We start from the raw sequence: 18763 nt of genomic DNA, 5'->3' as shown, positions 1-18763 counted from the left end.
CACGGGCTTCGACTGCGTCTTACTTTTTATCTGCCAAAGCAATATGGCGAAGGCCATTTAATTTTTATTTCTGGACCTCTGTTTCTGTATTGTCATTCTGTTAGCCCTTCTTCCACGTGCCTGTTTTTAGCTGTCTTCTATTATTTCCATTGGGACTGATGTATAGTAATTTCACTCCTCTACTCCTGCCTTCGTGTTCTCTACTCCTGCCTTCGTGTTCTCTACTCCTGCCTTCGTGTTCTCTACTCCTGCCTTCGTGTTCTCTACTCCTGCCTTCGTGTTCTCTACTCCTGCCTTCGTGTTCTCTACTCCTGCCTTCGTGTTCTCTACTCCTGCCTTCGTGTTCTCTACTCCTGCCTTCGTGTTCTCTACTCCTGCCTTCGTGTTCTCTACTCCTGCCTTCGTGTTCTCTACTCCTGCCTTCGTGTTCTCTACTCCTGCCTTCGTGTTCTCTACTCCTGCCTTCGTGTTCTCTACTCCTGCCTTCGTGTTCTCTACTCCTGCCTTCGTGTTCTCTACTCCTGCCTTCGTGTTCTCTACTCCTGCCTTCGTGTTCTCTACTCCTGCCTTCGTGTTCTCTACTCCTGCCTTCGTGTTCTCTACTCCTGCCTTCGTGTTCTCTACTCCTGCCTTCGTGTTCTCTACTCCTGCCTTCGTGTTCTCTACTCCTGCCTTCGTGTTCTCTACTCCTGCCTTCGTGTTCTCTACTCCTGCCTTCGTGTTCTCTACTCCTGCCTTCGTGTTCTCTACTCCTGCCTTCGTGTTCTCTACTCCTGCCTTCGTGTTCTCTACTCCTGCCTTCGTGTTCTCTACTCCTGCCTTCGTGTTCTCTACTCCTGCCTTCGTGTTCTCTACTCCTGCCTTCGTGTTCTCTACTCCTGCCTTCGTGTTCTCTACTCCTGCCTTCGTGTTCTCTACTCCTGCCTTCGTGTTCTCTACTCCTGCCTTCGTGTTCTCTACTCCTGCCTTCGTGTTCTCTACTCCTGCCTTCGTGTTCTCTACTTTTGACTTGGGTGCATACAACCCCAGTTGTTTTTTGCGCCCTAAAGCAACACAAAACCAAAACTAATGGTTGTATTATGTACACCGGGGAAATCTGTGGTATATTATTAGCTAGTTCATGGTACTGGGGAAACAAGATACATATTCAGATTATTCATTTATCTAAAGAAGGGGTCATTATGCTATTTATTGGTGAGCTGAAATTGTTGATTTAATATATTGCTCTACAGACATATCGCTAATGATTGGCGCATGGTAAAAGACGATGGAATTTACACAATGAGAACAAAACATTGTGTAATTCAGGTAACAACAAAATTTGAAACTTAAAAAGCAAATCTCATGCACTAGTCCCAAAAAGTTACTCAAAGAATAAAGTAAAAACTATTTTGAACATCACTAAAGACAGTCATCGAAATGTAACTGAGCCCCAGAAATTAGCTCCAGCAGAAATTGTTTCAAATCATTGGCTGCCAAACTAGATTACTTCCTCACACTATATGGCCAGTAAACAAATACAGGTTTCCTAGATACACTTCTGCAGGTACTGCATGCAGCACCAGACAATAGTTCCAAAAAATATATAACTCCAAATGAAAAGTAATTCTACTATTAACACCATTATTACCAGCAGAATATTAGTGTGACTTGATAGGATTACTGTTAAGGGATGACTCTCTTCGAACACATGAACAATAGATTTTCATGATTTCTTTTGGAGTAAAACAGTAATGCTAGACCTGACAACGGTTTTATTTCCTTCGCCACTCTTTGGCAGCTTCGTATTTGTCTACCATGGGGCCGCAGCCTTTGCAGCTTTTTTTCCCTTCTGTGCTGCATGCCTATCCTCTTGCTATTCTTTTCCTCCTCCCTTGGGGAACATGTCTAGGATGTTATTGGGAATGTTCTGCATTGTCTGTCGCTGACGTAAGAAGTCTCACCACTGGTTATCGCTCCCTTTTCCTTTCTTTGTTTCTCTTCTCTCATTCCTCCATTTCGGCGTTTAAGGTTCCTATTTTTCTTCTTCCTCCCTTTGCACTCCTGAAGGCTGTCCCATGTATCTGATGCGTAATAGGTGACTAGCTGACACGTAATTCCCAGCCCCAGGTTGAAAGGTATGGTTCACACGTACCCCCTGGTACAGGCAAGGCGCAGGGTGGGGTGATTGCCTGAGCTGTAACCTTCCCAGACCTGGTCCCTCTGTCAGATGTTTCGGAGGTGTGACTTGAGATGTGAACAATCACCTAAGATGCGTGTGCCCCTTGTGAAGGGAGGCCCCAGTTGGAAGGAGCGTGCCATCGGAGACGCTGGCAATCGTGGGGATTTCCTCACGATGAATCACTCATCCTCTCCATCGACATCGACGAAACGTAAACGTAATGAGGCTACTAATTCAAAGACCCTTCCTGCTGCACCACAGTTCATTGTTGTATCGCGTACTGAAGATGGTCAGTCCTTTGCCACAGTCAATCCATTTATTATTCAGAAAGGTGTTGATGCCATTGCTGGCCCTGTGAAATGCTGGTATCGTTTACAGAGTGGCACTTTGCTTTTGGAGACGGCTTCTGATGCTCAAGCGCAACTACTTGCTGCCTCGCTTCTCCACAGCTACCCTGTTTGTGTCGAGACACACACAACTTTGAATTCTTCCCATGGTGTAATTCACACCAGGCTGCTTGACGGTCTGAGGCTGAAATAGAATCCTATCTCTCTGATCAGTGTCATTGCTGTCCATCATATAATGAAAAAAGTAGATTCCTCCGTGGTGCCCACCCACACTTTCCCTCACCTTCGATAGTATGGTGCTCCCGTCCAAGATTAAAGCAGGCTACGAAATCATCAGTCAGGCCATACATTACGAATCCGATGCACTGTTACCAGTGTCATCCGTTCAGTCACTCTAGAACGTATTGTCGACATCCAGCCAAATGCATAACCTGTGGTAGGGGTGCATACGAGGGCGAATATCCACCTCCTCCCTGTTTTATCAACTGCAATGGTGGCCATGCCGCCTCCTCCTGGGATTGTCCCATGTATCTAGATGAGTGGGTTTTTAGAAAGATTCGGGTAAAGGAAAAAGGGCCTTGTCCAGTAGCTCACAAGTTACTGGTTCGTCGCAAACCCTGTGTTCTCGTATTAGCACTTACAGTTCAGTTCTTGTTACCCTTCGCTCTATGAAGGACATGGCTATGCAGACATGAGACCTCAAATTTGGCTCTGTTTGTGAAGTCGCCCAGCGTCAAGGTAGCGTCGCCGACCCCATGTCCCACTGTGAAACAAACAAACTCTCGCCTAAAGAGGCGAAGCTTCTCACTACACAACCAGCAGACAGCAAAGGCCAGTAGCAGTACTCCCGAGAAGACTTCCTCCGTCACTGCGCCCAAACAGCCAAGTCTTCCTCTAACCAGAAGGCTCGAAGAAGTCCGCTGAATACAAACGGTCCTCTCCTCCGCCAACTAGAAGATCCTGCTCGACGGTGTCGCCACATGGTCGCTTAGCATGGCTGGCCTGTCTTGCTGGTGTGCACCACCAACCGTTCTTCAGCATTGGATTCCACCGACCGACCGCACAAGCACGCAGATGCTTCTGTGAACCACCTGGAGCAGGATCTTTCTACTTCTGTGCCCTGTAGTAGCGACTCTCCACCGGCTGTCCCTCGGTGGACACGGAGTTTACACCTCTACATCTCTTCCTCCTCATGACTGTCCTCCAATGAAATGTTCGCGGCCTTCGGTCTCATAAAGAGGATTTACAGCTGCTTCTAGCATTGCGGTATCCCCTTGTACTTAGTTTTCAAGAAACGAAATTGCGCCCTCAAGACAGCTTTGAGCATCCACATTACTTAACAATTCGTTTTGACCTTCCCCCTGAGGTCAGACCCATCTCATGCTGCTTATACAGGATAACCTACATAGTCAACCCATCTCCCTCACTACCCATCTTTATGCTCTTGCCATTCGCCTTTTCCTTCCCCACTTGACTTCCTCGCTCTGTAAGATTTACGTACCTGTCTTTAGATGTCACCAGGGCAGACTTCATTCAGGTTATTGGGGCAGCTACCTACCCCATTTTTGCTACTCAGTGGCTTTAATGTGCATAATCCCTTTTGGGGTTCTCCCAGGACCTGTCAGACGTGCCCTCTTCGTTGCCCTTCTTAACCAACTTAACCTCTTCTGCCTTAACGCTGGAGCACCCACTTTGCTTTGCGACTCCTCGCACACCTATTCCCATTTGGCCGTATTTTGCACTATCAAGCTTTCCTATCTTCTTGAGTGGCCTGTTCTTTGACACCTACTCGAGCGACCATCCACGTTCACGCCCAAATGGCACCTTACTACGGCTGACTGGCACCTTTACGCCTGCCTGGCGACCTTCACAGAACAAGATTTCCCCAGTTGTGATGACCAGGTCGACTATCTCACCCCACTTTATCCTTACTGCTGCAGAACGTTCCATCCCTCGCTCTTCCTCTTTACCACTTCGTGTCCCAGTCCCTTGGTGGACTGAGGCGTGCTGCGACGCGATTCGTGCATGGAGACATGCTCTCCGCGTTTTTAACCGCTCCTGTAAAATGGAAAACTACATTCATTATGAACAGATGCGTGTAAAGGGTCGTCGAGTTCTTTCGGGTAGCAAAAGAGCTAGTTGTATTTCATTCACGAGTTCTTTTAACAGTTCCACCCCTTCCACTGTCGTGTGGGCCAACCTCCGACGGCTCTCTGGAACCAAGATCCGTTCCCCATTTCTGGCCTGACCGTAGGTGCCGATGCCATCGTTGATCCTGTTGCTATCTGCAATACCTTGGGCCGCCATTTTGCGGAATTTTCGAGCTCTTCCCACCCACTATCACCCTTCGTATATCCATCGGAAACGAGATGAGGCGGCTCGGGTGTTACCCTTCTCTTCTCCGAATCGTCAGTGCTAAAATTCCGCCTTCACTGAGGGAGCTAGATCGTGCTTTCAGTTCATCCCGACCCCTCTGCCCCAGGGTCAGACGCTATCCACATTCAGATGATGCAGCACCTCTCTTGTGGGCAAGCACTTTCTGCTTAACACATACAACCGCATCTGCGCCGAGGGCACATTTCCTGGACGCTGGCGTGAGATCAGTCATATACCTAAGCCCGGTAAAGACAAAAACCTTCCTTTTAGCAACCGCCCCTTCTCTCTTGCCAGCTGCGTTTGCAAGGTGATGGAGCATATGAGTCATGCCTGGCTGGTGTGGTGACTTGAATCTCGCCATTTACTTAAGAATGCATTGTGTGGATTTAGAGCGTGGCGTTCTGCAGTTGACCATCTCGTTACTTTGTCCACCCATGTCATAAATGGTTTTCTGCGGAAATCCCAAACTGTGGCCATATTTTTCGATTTAGAGAAGGACCAAGACACCTGCTGGAGAACTGGTATCCTCCGTACTCTTTACACGTGGGGCTTCAGGGGGTGCCTGCACCATTTTCTTCGGGCATTTTTACAAGACAGAGTTTTCAAGGTGTGTGTGGATTCTGCCTTGTCGGACACCTTTATTCAGGGTTGCGTCCTGAGCGGCGTCTTCAGCGCTGTTTTGACAGTCTTCAATCCTGGAGCATCGCCAATGGCTTTCGCTTTTCCACCGACAAAACAGTCTATGAATTTCTGGCGGCGCAAATGGTTTCTCCCATCATCTCTACATCTTGGGCCTGTTGCTCTTCCGTTCGTTAAACTAAGAAATTTCTGGGGCTCATGCTCGATAGGAAACTCTTGGTTCTTCCATGTGTCTTACCTGGCAGCCTACTGTACGCGGTTCGTCAATGTCCTACGTGTCCTCAATGGTGCTTTCTGGGGTGCTGATCGAACCAGCCTCCTCTGTTTGTACCAGTCCCTTGTCTGTCGAAACTCGACTATGGGTGCTTTGTTAATGCATCTGCACGCCCTTCTCTCTTACGCCGTCTCAACACTATCCACCATCATGGCATCCATTTGGCCACGGGCGCTTTTTACACCAGCCAAGGTGATTCAGTATGCTGAAGCTGCTGAACTGTCACTGTCCTACCTCCGTAACTTTCGCCTCAGCAGGTAGGCATGCCGTTTGTCTGCCATGCGTCGCCACTTTTTATGTCTCCTTCGATGATTCCTTCGATCGTCAGTATGGAGCCCGTCCCTTTGTTACCTCTTGCAGTCCGCTTTCGCCACTTAATACGGCGGCTTAACTTCACACTTTCCTAGTGGGAGTGAACTCTTCACCACCTTGACTTCGTGAAGTAGTCCAAATTAACCTTCGCCTCCATTCACTTCCTAAGGACACTACCCCAGCCTCTATCTATCCCCGCCAGTTTCACGACCTTCGCATGGAAATTTGCAGTAGTACCTTTGTATACACTGCTGGCTCTCGGACTGACCATGTTGTGGGGGTGTGCCTTCGTCTTTGACACCTGTGTCTTTAGATATCGGCTTCCAGCACACTCCTCAGTATTTACAGCTGAGCTTTTCGCCTTGTATCAGGCCACGGAGTACATCCGACGACACAGCTTTTCCAATTGTGTCCTGCTCACTCTGTGCCCTTCGAAGTCCCTGTGCGCTGCACACTGCCAATCCCGTAGTGCAGCAGGTCCAGGAAAAGTCACTTGCTCACTCTTGGCGCCAAATCCTGTGGGTCCCTGGTCATGCCGGTCTGCCAGGAAACGGAGGCTCCTGACGTTGCTGTCGAGGCTGCAGTCCTCGTACCTCAGCCCGCGATAACCTACATTCCCTCCGATGATCGGTGTTGCTGTCAGGGGGTGGTGTCCCTTTGGCATCGCCAAAAGTTCTCCCTTCACGGGAATTAGCTTCGGCTTAAGCTTCTCCCAGCGCCTTGGACGACTTGCTCTCGGCCCTCCCACCGGGAGGAGATTATTTTAACTCGGATTTTGATAAGTGTCGCTACCCAAGCACTTTGTACACATTGCACTAAAGTTTTTACTTTCCGTCACTTCCTGACGGGCTGCCTATTTTTTAACCGTTTACGTTTCCGCTTGAGTTTGCCGTCTGAGTTCTCGGCCGTTTTAGAAAATGACGCGTGGGCTGTCGACCCTGTCTTACTTTTTATCCGCCAAAGGAATATGGCGAAGGCCATTTAATTTTTAGTTTTGAACCTCCGTTTCCGTAGGATGTCTTTTTCAGCCTGGTTTTAGCTCTCTTCTATTAGGTCACTTGGGACTGAAGTATAGTCGTTCCTAACTCTTCTGCCTTCGTATTCTCTAGTTTCAACTTGAGCGCATTTGTTGTTTTTTGCACCCTAAAGCAAAACAAAACCAATCGTTTCACTTCTGTGGTTAAGAAATCATTTGTGTCCACAAAGAATGTTCTCTGTAACCGCTGCACCAGATGGAAGGAGCCCTTGCAGCGTAAACGTAGATCGGCTGGAATTCCTGAAGCCCTCCTATTGGAACTGTAATTACTTAATTTTGTCAGTCATTTTCAATATATTTTCTGTCTTCATACATAGGATAATTGATAAACACAATTTTCTTACAAAATAGTGACGCTCTGAAACGTAATTTTCTGCGTCCAAAATTTCCAGACAAGAGTGTGCAACAAAATAGTTTCGAAGCAAAGCGGTTTCGTACGCTCATGGAGAACTGACTTTACTACAAAAATTTAACAATTTTCAACACGTTTTTCTCGAAACCATTTTCTAGTAGGCGTCAAACAACTCGAGAACCGTAGAAACGATTTTGCTCGGAATTTCACTTTGGCATTCTAGACAAACATAGCTCCAGTCAGCGATCTCTTAGACCATACAGCAGCCGTTGCAGAGCCCATCTTCGTGGGCGTGGTGGTCCTGAGAGCCTCTATCGTAGCTTGTCATCCGCTGGTCTGCTCACCAGATACGCTTTTCGTCCGCTTTTTTTTGGAGAAGTTGTAGCAGTCTGGTCCGATCTCAGGTCATGGTACGTTCGTATTTCCCTGAAGCCTGTTTGGCCGTCGCTGAAATTGGATGTCGACTAATTTTTTGCCACAGAGTGGTTCTTGGAGAAACTTTTTTCACAAATTGCCTTGTAACTCGATAACGGAATTCCTGTCAAACTTAGGATAACACTACAATAAACATCCCAACAACGTTTTTCGCCAGAAACGAAGAAATAATTATGTGAAATTTTGGGAGGCACATCGCCTTATGCTACCTTCGTAACGAATAAATGACTCGCCATATTTCCTGACGTACTTAAAAATGCTGCGATAATACCCGTCAACAAACCACCTCCCAGTACAGACCTAATTACTTCTTCCAGTGCTGTTGTAAGTGCTTAAGAAAGCTGCCTATTGTGCAACGCATTCGTTTATCCGGGAACAACTAGCGCCTTTCTCTGTACCCAGAAAAAGAAAAAAGATCTCTCAAATGAAATGCTAGCTGAACTAAACATGGAGAAATTTTCCTTTTTGGTATATTCTGTGAGCAGGTCAAAGTGTTCCACGGTGTGGATCGTAAAACTGCTCTAGGGAAACTGATGTTGATTAGTTAATCGTATGCCACTGGCAACGACGGTATTTTATCTTCGTACGGCAAAACAGAGGCCGCCATAAAGACCATTTCAGGCACGAAACTAACCTCAGAATGAAGTAATGCAACACTTGAAGTGACACAGGCGATGGTACTTGTCCCACTGCTGTTCCTAACCTATATAAATGATCTTCCAATGCCTTTAAAGCGCAGTTAAAAATTTTTCACAGATGACACAAATATTCTCATGAACTGTCCGAAGTCGACCTTGGTTCAGCTCAAGTGATAGCTAACAGTTTTAAGTGCGACTGTCACAAACACTAGTATCATGGAATTTGAAACAAACAATAACTTACTAGTCTCTATCTATATCCGGATCCCGCTCCAGCTACTGCCGGGTCTGGGTGCTGACGAGTCCTTTCCATTTGGCTCGGTCCTCCCACCACTTTTCTTCCTCTACTTGCTGCCAGGTCACAACTCTCCTTTCCACAGATATTCTCAATCCCATATTCCACAGTGTTCATGGGTCCTCTAGGTCTTTTCTCATCCATCTTTAGTTCTTCCATAATTTTGGGGAGCCTCTGCCCATGCATCCTCTTAACATGCCCATGCCATCTTAATCTCTTTCTTTCAATTTCTTCTCTCATACTTTCTTGTTTGAGATCCTTTCTAATCTCTACATTCCTTACTCTGTCCATTCTTGTTTTTCCCTTAGATGCTCTGAGAAATTATTTCCCCTGCTTGCAGTCTGCTCCAGTCCCTTTGTCATTGTCCATGTTTCTCCACCATAGGCGACAATAGGGATGTAATAATTCTTATACATTAGGAGTTTTGCTCTTTCTGAAACTTCATTATTCCAAATCAGGTGTTGTTTGGTAGAAATTGCCTCTCTTTCGTAACCTATTAATTTCGTTAGTTATTCTTCTATCCTTAGATATTTCACTCACTAAATAAGTGAAACTTTCTACCACTTTGAGGGGTTCTCCATTCAAGGTAATATTTCCGTTGATTCCTTTCTCTCTTCCAAATACCATTACTTCACTCTTATCTTTATTTTTAATCCATACATTTTCATTATTTCCTTCCACGCATCAAGCTGTAACTGTAAATCTACCACTAATCACCCCATATTACCATATCATCTGCAAAAATCATCTTTTTGTCTTTTTCTTTTACTATATCTGTAACTGCCCTATTCATTCCCTCCATAACATTAAAAAATGCAGGCGATAGAATACTTCCTTGCTTAAGTCCTTGTCTTACTTGGAAGTATTCAGAGTTCCACAATGGTGTTCTAATTCTACAATTGTCCTCTGTACATTGTGTTGATAACATTAATGTATCCATTTTCTATATCTTCATTTCTTCCCAGAGTCTTACTAGTACCAGAACAAAATATGGCGAGATGCTAAATGAAACTGTATAAAACTTTTTGGTATTCTGGATAACAGATTAAAAGGAAATAAACATATAAACTAATCAATATGGTGAATACAGCATGTTTTTATCTTAAAAGAATGGGTGTTGGCTTATTTTTACTCGATCTCCTGGAAAATTCTTCTGGGCCAGTGTACATAATAAAATGTTTATTCACCAGACTAAAGTAGTAAGAATATGTGTGTAGCAACCAACTACGCACCTCGAAGTCTTTTTAAGGCTTTGGAATGCTTCAGCTCATTTAGAAAGGTTTTCATGTTTTGTTTTTTCTCTTTTTCAGTAGGACGCAGTGTCAGCCCCAGCCTTAATAATGAAGCGAGCAGAAAGAACGCTTCCGCCGAAGCAGCCGCAGCCAGCGGAAGCTGCTGACGCGACAGCAGAGAAGAGGGCGGGGGAAGAGCAGCAGCAGCAAACAAAACCAGCTGCAGCTGCAGCAGCAGGAGGAGGGCGCCCGCAGTCAGCTGCAAGTCGGCCGTCCACCAGCAGCGCCGACCACCACGCGACGAAGGTGAGCCGAGCCACTGCACACAGCTGTAGGGCTGCCGCCACGTGGGAAAGCTGGTAGAAGCCGACCTCGGGGAAGATCAGTCTGGATTCTGGAGAAGTATAGGAACACGCGAACCAATACTGACACTATGACTTCCCTCAGAAGATACGTTAAGGAAAGGCGAAACTACGTTTACACCATATGTAGACTTACAGAAGGCTTTTTGACTATCTTGACTGGAACAATCACTGAAATTCTAAAAGTAGCACGGGTAAAATATAGGAGCGAAAGGCTGTTTACAGCTTGTAAAGAAACCGTATAGCAGTTACACAGTCGAGGGTCCTGAAAAAGCAGTGGATAAGAGACAGGGTTGTAGCCTATCCCCAATGTTCAGTCTGTACACTGAACGAGCAGTAAAGAAAACCAAAGAAAAACATGGAAGATGAATTAAAGTTCAGCGAAAAAACTTTGACAAAATTGAAATATCATTGGCAAACGTTAGACAGCAAATGAATTCAAAGTGCAGTTAAATGGATGGGCAGTGTCTTGAAAGGATGATATAAGATGAACATGAACAAAAACAAAACGAGGATACTGAAATGAAATGTAGTCTAATTAGTGATGCTGAGGCAATTAGTTTGGGAAATGAGACACGAAGAGTAGTAGATGAGTTTAGCTCTTGGGGCAGCAAAATAACTGATCAAAGTAGAGACTATTTGAAATGTAGACTAGCAATGGCAAGAAAAGCGTTTCTGAAGAAATCTTACGTTTAAGTGTTAGGAAGTCTTTTTCTGAAAGTATTTGGAGTGTAGCCATGTATGCAAGTGAAACATTTACGATAAACAGTTTACGCAAGAAGAGAATAGGTTTGTAAATGTGGTGCTACAGAAGAACGCTTAAGATTAGATGGGTAGATCGTGTAACTGAGGTACTGAATAAGGCACATAATAAATTTATGGCGCAACCTGACTAGCAGAAGAGATTGGCCGATAAGACACGCGAGACGAGGATCACCAATTTAGTATTGGAAGTCTGAGGGATAAAAATCGTAGAGGAAGACAGATGAGTACAATAAGCAGATTCAGAAGGATGTAAGCTGCAGTAGTTACTTCTAGTTGAAGAGGCTAGCACAGGATATATACGGGGTGTTCAAAAAGTCTCTCCACAGTGCCGTATGATTATTAGCCGCGCTTGCCGTATTTGAGAATAACACAGTTGTTTGAAACAAACTTTACACACAATTTCAAACCTTTCTGAAACTTTCTCTCGTGCACAAAATGAAGCAAGGAGAGAAGTTCATAGCTTATTAAATTTTCGCTGTTCATGCAGAAAATCAGGCATGTTTGCTACCAACTCAGTTTGAAACACATTTTGCACACAGTATGCACATGTCACAGAATGTACCTATAAAATTATATCATCCTAAGACACTGTTCAGGAGAAGTCATAAGCGTTGAACTGAGTGACAAACTGCAGGATGAATTTCTCTACAGATACAGGTGAAATGTTAAATGTGTGAAATGTATTAAAATATGTAAAACGACGTATGGATGAGAGCTGTAGTGGGTAAAAAACGCCTCTTAAACACCTGAATAGCTTTCAAACTAACTTGATACCGTATGGGGCTAAGAACTAGCAACTTCCATTAGGGTGGGGATGACAATGTGGAGACTGGGCGCTGATGACGGCGCAGATCAGCTCCCCACAAACCAACATCAGCAACACGTGGAGATGGAAGGAGATCGGAACACGTGGATGGATGGATGGGGAGGAGGAGATGGACAGAGGCAGGAGGTGGGCAGAGGGGAGGGGGTAGCAGGGGCTGGACAACATGGATTAATAGGATTGAAATGAATACATACCCAGACATTAGGTACACAGCTATTTTTTTATGTAGGTGTTACCTCTGCAACAGTATTTTAGGTATATAGGAAAAACTACAGACGTTACTGCACAACATGAGATGAAATTCTTAGTTGAGAATTCATTCCAGCAGATAACTTATGGAACAGTTCAAGAAACGAAGGCTTCCTTTAATCCCTAAGTGCAGTACTACGTTGCGATACTGGACCACTGCTACTGATCAGAAACATGTCACCATGGCAAATACCTCTTTAAAAGAAAATAATTCTGAACTCTTTCATAGATCTTACTAGAGCATTTAACACTCCTCTAATTGAGATTCCTGAAACTCATTTCATAAATCTGTTTCCACATCGGGAACCCTGAAGTGGATGGCAGAATGTGCCTCCCATTGAACCAATATTTGTTCCCTTCACGTAAGGAGTGCAGAAAGAAGATTAATCAAATAACATTGTTGAGTTTAATCTTGCCTTCACTGTACGTACTGGAGCAAAGCATAGGGCAGGGTAGTGATCGACGGGTTTCCTCACGTAAGCAGGATTTCGCGGGGTAGTTGCTTTGTCGTCGTGTCGCGAAGTTAAGGTTTATCACTGCCTCTGTAAAGCTCTCCCATTGGTCAAAGCTGTGACCATTAGTGCTGTCCTGTGTAAAAGCTGAGGAACCCCATTAGTCCTATTCGGTAGTGGTCCCCCAAACTTCAGGAATGTTCTACGATACGACGCGTGACTGTTCTTTAACGTAATCTCCTTTGCAGATTTACCAGATTTCTCCAGTATTCAATCAAATGACCTAGTCTGTTATGTATTTTACCTACAACCCAGGCTACGAAGTTCAATTTTATATAGCCCTAGCAACTTACACCCACGTCTGAGTCGCTTGCATATAATATATAGTAGTGATTGGACAGTATTTCCTGTTCTGTTTCATGACGTGCACAATTTTACATTTTTAACCTTTAAAGTGGACAGTCGTTTTACGTCTTTGAATCTGTGAAACTTACTTCAGACAGTAATTTATTTTGAATGCTCAGTATGATGGATCTATTGTTACTAAAATTGGAGGGGAATTTGTCTTTTTGTAAGACATCGTTTGATTAAACAAAACGAATCTTGTATAAACTGAAATTGCTCGATTCTTAGCAACCACAGGAAGTAACATTAGATAAAACATAGAATAGATGATTATTGTAAACGTTGTTGTGGTACTGAGTCAAATGCTTTCCGAATAAATACTGCATCCACCTGGCTGCTTGGGCAGTCTGGGTTTTGCAAGACTGAGGTTTCTCGGAAACATTGCTAGTTGACAATGAGATAATCCTTGTTAGATATACCTCGTTATGTCTGAACGCAATGTTCCATGTTTATTCAATACGTCTCAGTAATATTGGAAACGTCACTCTCTCTCTCTCTCTCTCTCTCTCTCTCTCTCTCTCTCTCTCTCTCTCTCTCTCTACCTGTTTTATACACGTGCCTGTGACGCAGTGGTTGTCGCTCCTGTTGCAGGGAACTCCGACGGAGCCGCTGCTGGGGTCCACTGCCGGCAACCCTCTCGCGGAAGACGAACAGGAGGCAGCAGGTAACGTTCTCAGCTGTCTGAGCGCACTGCACAAGAGTGCGGTTCAGAAGCGTTACTTGTATAAGGGGCAGTCAAATGAAGACCATGGCGTATACAAAGAGTGTAGTGCGGACAATGGTAAAGCAGGTAGGTCTGTGTACAGGTGTGCCCTCTTGGGAATCTAAGGAACAGCGTGAACGTTCAGTGGCGGGCCATATCCGTTACTGTTAGACGTGGAGGCCGGGAAAGATGAAAGAGGTGTAAAGCGATTTTAGACTGTCAAAGGTATCAATAAGTGAAATTCATGCCCAAAGGTCTATCATGGCGAACTTTGCGTGTAATAGGATTTCCAACAGGTCGGATGTCACTTAGACGTCAGCTAGGAGAGAGTCATGTCATTACCCCCTTCTGTCATTCCTGTGGTGGATTCTACCGTCAGAAATAACTGATGGCGGACGTTGGGAGGTATTCTTCTCACTTTCTGTATCAGTGACAGTTCATGCCATCACGACAGACCATCTTAAGTACAGAAAAATGTGCGCAGTGGGTTTCCCACCGGATGACGGAGAAGTTGAACAGAATGCTGACACTACTAAAGAAAGTTGCACGTATCACGACAAATAACATCGTTTCTTGTCCCGTATTGTCGCGGGAGGTGAAACATGGTGTCTTCATTTTGAGCTGGGGAGAGTCACAGCAGACACGTGGAGTGACGTCCAGCGCAAAAATCCAAAGCCGTGTCCACTCTGGGGGAAAGTCGTGATGACCGTTTTCTTTGACTGCCAGAGCCTGCTGCACAAATTTTCTGGAACACGCGCCGCTCTTAACGCACGGTGGTATGTGGACACTTCGCAAAAACTGTACGGCGCCGTCAGGTACAAATGCCCAGGAATGTTAGTGGACGGCACCATTATTTTGCGGAATAATACCAGCCCACATGTTGCCGAGGTTGTTTAAACTACGGTGCAGAACTTTCGCTGGGAAGCCCTTACCTCTTCCACACTGTCCAGATCTCTCCCAATTCGCTTTTCGTACTTCTGGAATCCTGAATCGACATTCGTAGTGTCGATTTGTTTCGGACGAAGAGAAGCACGCCTGCGTACACCCATGGTTATGTAGCCATCCGAAAAAATTTTCCATGAAGGCACAAGCTTAGGGAGATACAGGGTGTTTAACAATGTTACATACTTCTAGAGGTTGTAGAGGGAACTGTTTTAAATAGGAACCCATGGCCGGAAACGTCATCCAACGAGGCAACAGAGCGTGAGTTACGTGCGCCTGTGCTTCTAAGTGTGTGTACACACAGTGTGATTCCGTGACATCACAACCTTTCTAAGATGAATAAACGTATCAATTTGAGGCAAGATCCCTGTACCGGAAACGAACCAAAGTTAAAAGCGAAAACCGTTCTGACAGCTCCGACAGTGCAATACAAGCACCTGTACTGTTGTTGCTAAGACTAGGTTATGCAACTTCTAGAGGTCGTAGTATGGGCCAAAACAAGAAAAAAGTTCAATAAACATGGGCTGTAAAATGCATACCTTAAGAACTAGGAGCACTTGTTCAATAGATCTTTCACACTAACGAAGAAAGAGTGCTCATAGCTCCCCAGGTACGCATTTAGCATTTTTACTAGACATATGTTCTTGTTCAGAAAGTTGCGTATCCTACAACCTTAGCAACAACAGTAGCTGTACATATTCCACTCTCGGGTATCTCAATCACTTCTGCTTGTAACTTCTGACTCTTTACTTTTCGCTACAGGGACCCTTACCTCAAATTGATACATTTACCCTTCTCCGTCATCCTAATAAGTTTGTAACGCCATCACGGAAACACCCTGTACATAGATACATTTACAGGAGCCGGTACGTGTAACTTCGACACTTCCGGACGTGGGTTGCTAAGTAAAACTTGCCAAAGTTCCTTGTATAACTTCTAGAAGCGCGTAACCTGAATAGTGAAACACCGTGTATGTATTACGTTAAGGCGACTGCTTTTGAAATAATAAACATTTTACTCTTTTCCATGTGATTAGTTTTCATTTGACTGCCGTTGATACAATACATAAAATGGTATTTTTTTTCCATTGTATACTAACAAACCTAAAATTGGGCTAACAAGTTTGCCTGCCCATCTTTAACAGCAGCTGTTAAAACCAGTTACTATTGTTTGATGTATCAAGCTACGTTAAGGTAGGCAAACTTACGTTTACAGCTTTTGTAGCCTTAGAGATAGCTTTCAACAATGTTGACTAAAATACTACCTTTAAAATTATGGAGGTGGCAGGGGTAAATACAGGGAGCGAAAGGCTATTTACAATTTGTACGAAATCAGATGGCAGTTACTAGAGTAGAGGGGCACGAAAGGGAAGCAGTGGTTAAGAAAGGAGTGAGAAAAGGTTGTAGCCTATCCCCGATGTTATTCCGTCTGTATATCGAGCAAGCAGTAAAGGAAACAAAGATTTAGATTATAGTTTGAAGTCCAGGGAGAAGAAATAAAAATCTTGAAGTTTTCCCATGACATTGAAATTTTGAGACATTGGATTTGGAATAACAGCTGACAGTGTCTTTAAAGGAGGGAATAAGCTGAACATCGCCAAAAGCAAAAAGAGGATAATGGAATGTAGTCGAATTAAATCAGTTGACGCTCAGTGCATTGCCGCGCGGGATTAGCAGAGCGGTCTCAGGCGCAACAGACATGGACTGTGCGGCTGGTCCCGGCGGAGGTTCGAGTCCTCCCTCGGGCATGGGTGTGTGCGTTTGCCCTTAGGATAATTTAGATTAAGTAGTGTGTAAGCTTAGGGACTGATGACCTTAGCAGTTAAGTCTCATAAGATTTCACACACATTTTTTTCAATTTTTTTGTTTTTTCTCAGTGCATTAAATTAGGAAACCAGACACTGACAGTAGATCAGTTTTGCTATTTGGGCAGCAAAACAACTGATGGTCGAAGTAGGGAGGATAAAATACAGAAAGGCAACAGCAAGAAAAACTTTTCTGAAGAGAAATTTGTTAGCAACGAATATAGACTCGTCAGGAAGTACTTTCTGAAAGTATTTGTAACGAGTTTAGCCATTTATGGAAGTGAAACATAGACGATAATCAGTGTAGACAAGAAGTGAATAGAACCTTTTGAAATACGCTGCTACAGAAGAATGCTGAAGATTAGATGTGTAGATTACTTAACTAATGAGGTACTGAATAGAATTGGGGAGAAGAGAAATTTGTGGTAAAACATGTCCAAAAGAAGGGATCAGTTGGTAGGACATAATCTGAGGCATCAAGAGATAACCAATTTAGTACTGGAGGGAAGCGTGGAGGGGAAAAAAATCATAGAGGGAGAGACGAATACACGAAGGATATTCAGAAGGATGTAGGTTACAGTAGTTACTCGGAGGTGGGGACAGCATGTTCCGTGCAGAATAACCACTGAACATGCTTTGTAAATACACTCCTGGAAATGGAAAAAAGAACACATTGACACCGGTGTGTCAGACCCACCATACTTGCTCCGGACACTGCGAGAGGGCTGTACAAGCAATGATCACACGCACGGCACAGCGGACACACCAGGAACCGCGGTGTTGACCGTCGAATGGTGCTAGCTGCGCAGCATTTGTGCACCGCCACCGTCAGTGTCAGCCAGTTTGCCGTGGCATACGGAGCTCCATCGCAGTCTTTAACACTGGTAGCATGCCGCGACAGCGTGGACGTGACCCGTATGTGCAGTTCACGGACTTTGAGCGAGGGCGTATAGTGGGCATGCGGGAGGCCGGGTGGACGTACCGTCGAATTGCTCAACACGTGGGGCGTGAGGTCTCCACAGTACATCGATGTTGGCGCCAGTGGTCGGCGGAAGGTGCACGTGCCCGTCGACCTGGGACCGGACCGCAGCGACGCACGGATGCACGCCAAGACCGTAGGATCCTACACAGTGCCGTAGGGGACCGCACCGCCACTTCCCAGCAAATTAGGGACACTGTTGCTCCTGGGGTATCGGCGAGGACCATTCGCAACCGTCTCCATGAAGCTGGGCTACGGTCCCGCACACCGTTAGGCCGTCTTCCGCTCACGCCCCAACATCGTGCAGCCCGCCTCCAGTGGTGTCGCGACAGGCGTGAATGGAGGGACGAATGGAGACGTTTCGTCTTCAGCGATGAGAGTCGCTTCTGCCTTGGTGCCAATGATGGTCGTATGCGTGTTTGGCGCCGTGCAGGTGAGCGCCACAATCAGGACTGCATACGACCGAGGCACACAGGGCCAACACCCGGCATCATGGTGTGGGGAGCGATCACCTACACTGGCCGTACACCACTGGTGATCGTCGAGGGGACACTGAATAGTGCACGGTACATCCAAACAGTCATCGAACCCATCGTTATACCATTCCTAGACCGGCAAGGGAACTTGCTGTTCCAACAGGACAATGCACGTCCGCATTTATCCCGTGCTACCCAACGTGCTCTAGAAGGTGTAAGTCAACTACCCTGGCCAGCAAGATCTCCGGATCTGTCCCCCATTGAGCATGTTTGGGACTGGATGAAGCGTCGTCTCACGCGGTCTGCACGTCCAGCACGAACGCTGGTCCAACTGAGGCGCCAGGTGGAAATGGCATGGCAAGCCGTTCCACAGGACTACATCCAGCATCTCTACGATCGTCTCCATGGGAGAATAGCAGCCTGCATTGCTGCGAAAGGTGGATATACACTGTACTAGTGCCGACACTGTGCATGCTCTGTTGCCTGTGTCTGTGCCTGTGGTTCTGTCAGTGTGATCATGTGATGTATCTGACCCCAGGAATGTGTCAATAAAGTTTCCCCTTCCTGGGAAAATGAATTCACGGTGTTCTTATTTCAATTTCCAGGAGTGTAAAAGCGAAACGCGTCTGGTGTAGTTACTTAATTAAATTTTTCAGCTGAAGACGGATAACTAACAGTAACAAAAATTGGGCGACTTCTCAAC

At 45.4% G+C, this 18763-nt stretch overlaps 1 protein-coding gene across 1 annotated transcript in view; it reads left to right on the top strand.

Annotated features, from left to right (window-relative positions):
- The first annotated feature begins 1281 nt into the window (after positions 1-1281).
- Positions 1282-18763, top strand: part of LOC126092922 (collagen alpha-1(II) chain-like) — an 87700-nt gene continuing 70218 nt past the window's right edge. Inside the window, exons 1-2 of the mRNA XM_049908652.1 lie at positions 1282-1308; positions 13748-13820. Coding sequence (XP_049764609.1) covers positions 1282-1308; positions 13748-13820 — 100 coding nt within the window. The remainder of the gene's footprint in view (positions 1309-13747; positions 13821-18763) is intronic.

The sequence above is a fragment of the Schistocerca cancellata genome, chromosome 7 (assembly GCF_023864275.1).
Source record: "Schistocerca cancellata isolate TAMUIC-IGC-003103 chromosome 7, iqSchCanc2.1, whole genome shotgun sequence".
Lineage (NCBI taxonomy): Eukaryota > Metazoa > Arthropoda > Insecta > Orthoptera > Acrididae > Schistocerca > Schistocerca cancellata.
The sequence above is the reverse complement of the archived record's forward strand: the minus strand, read 5'-3'. Positions and strand labels throughout refer to the sequence as shown.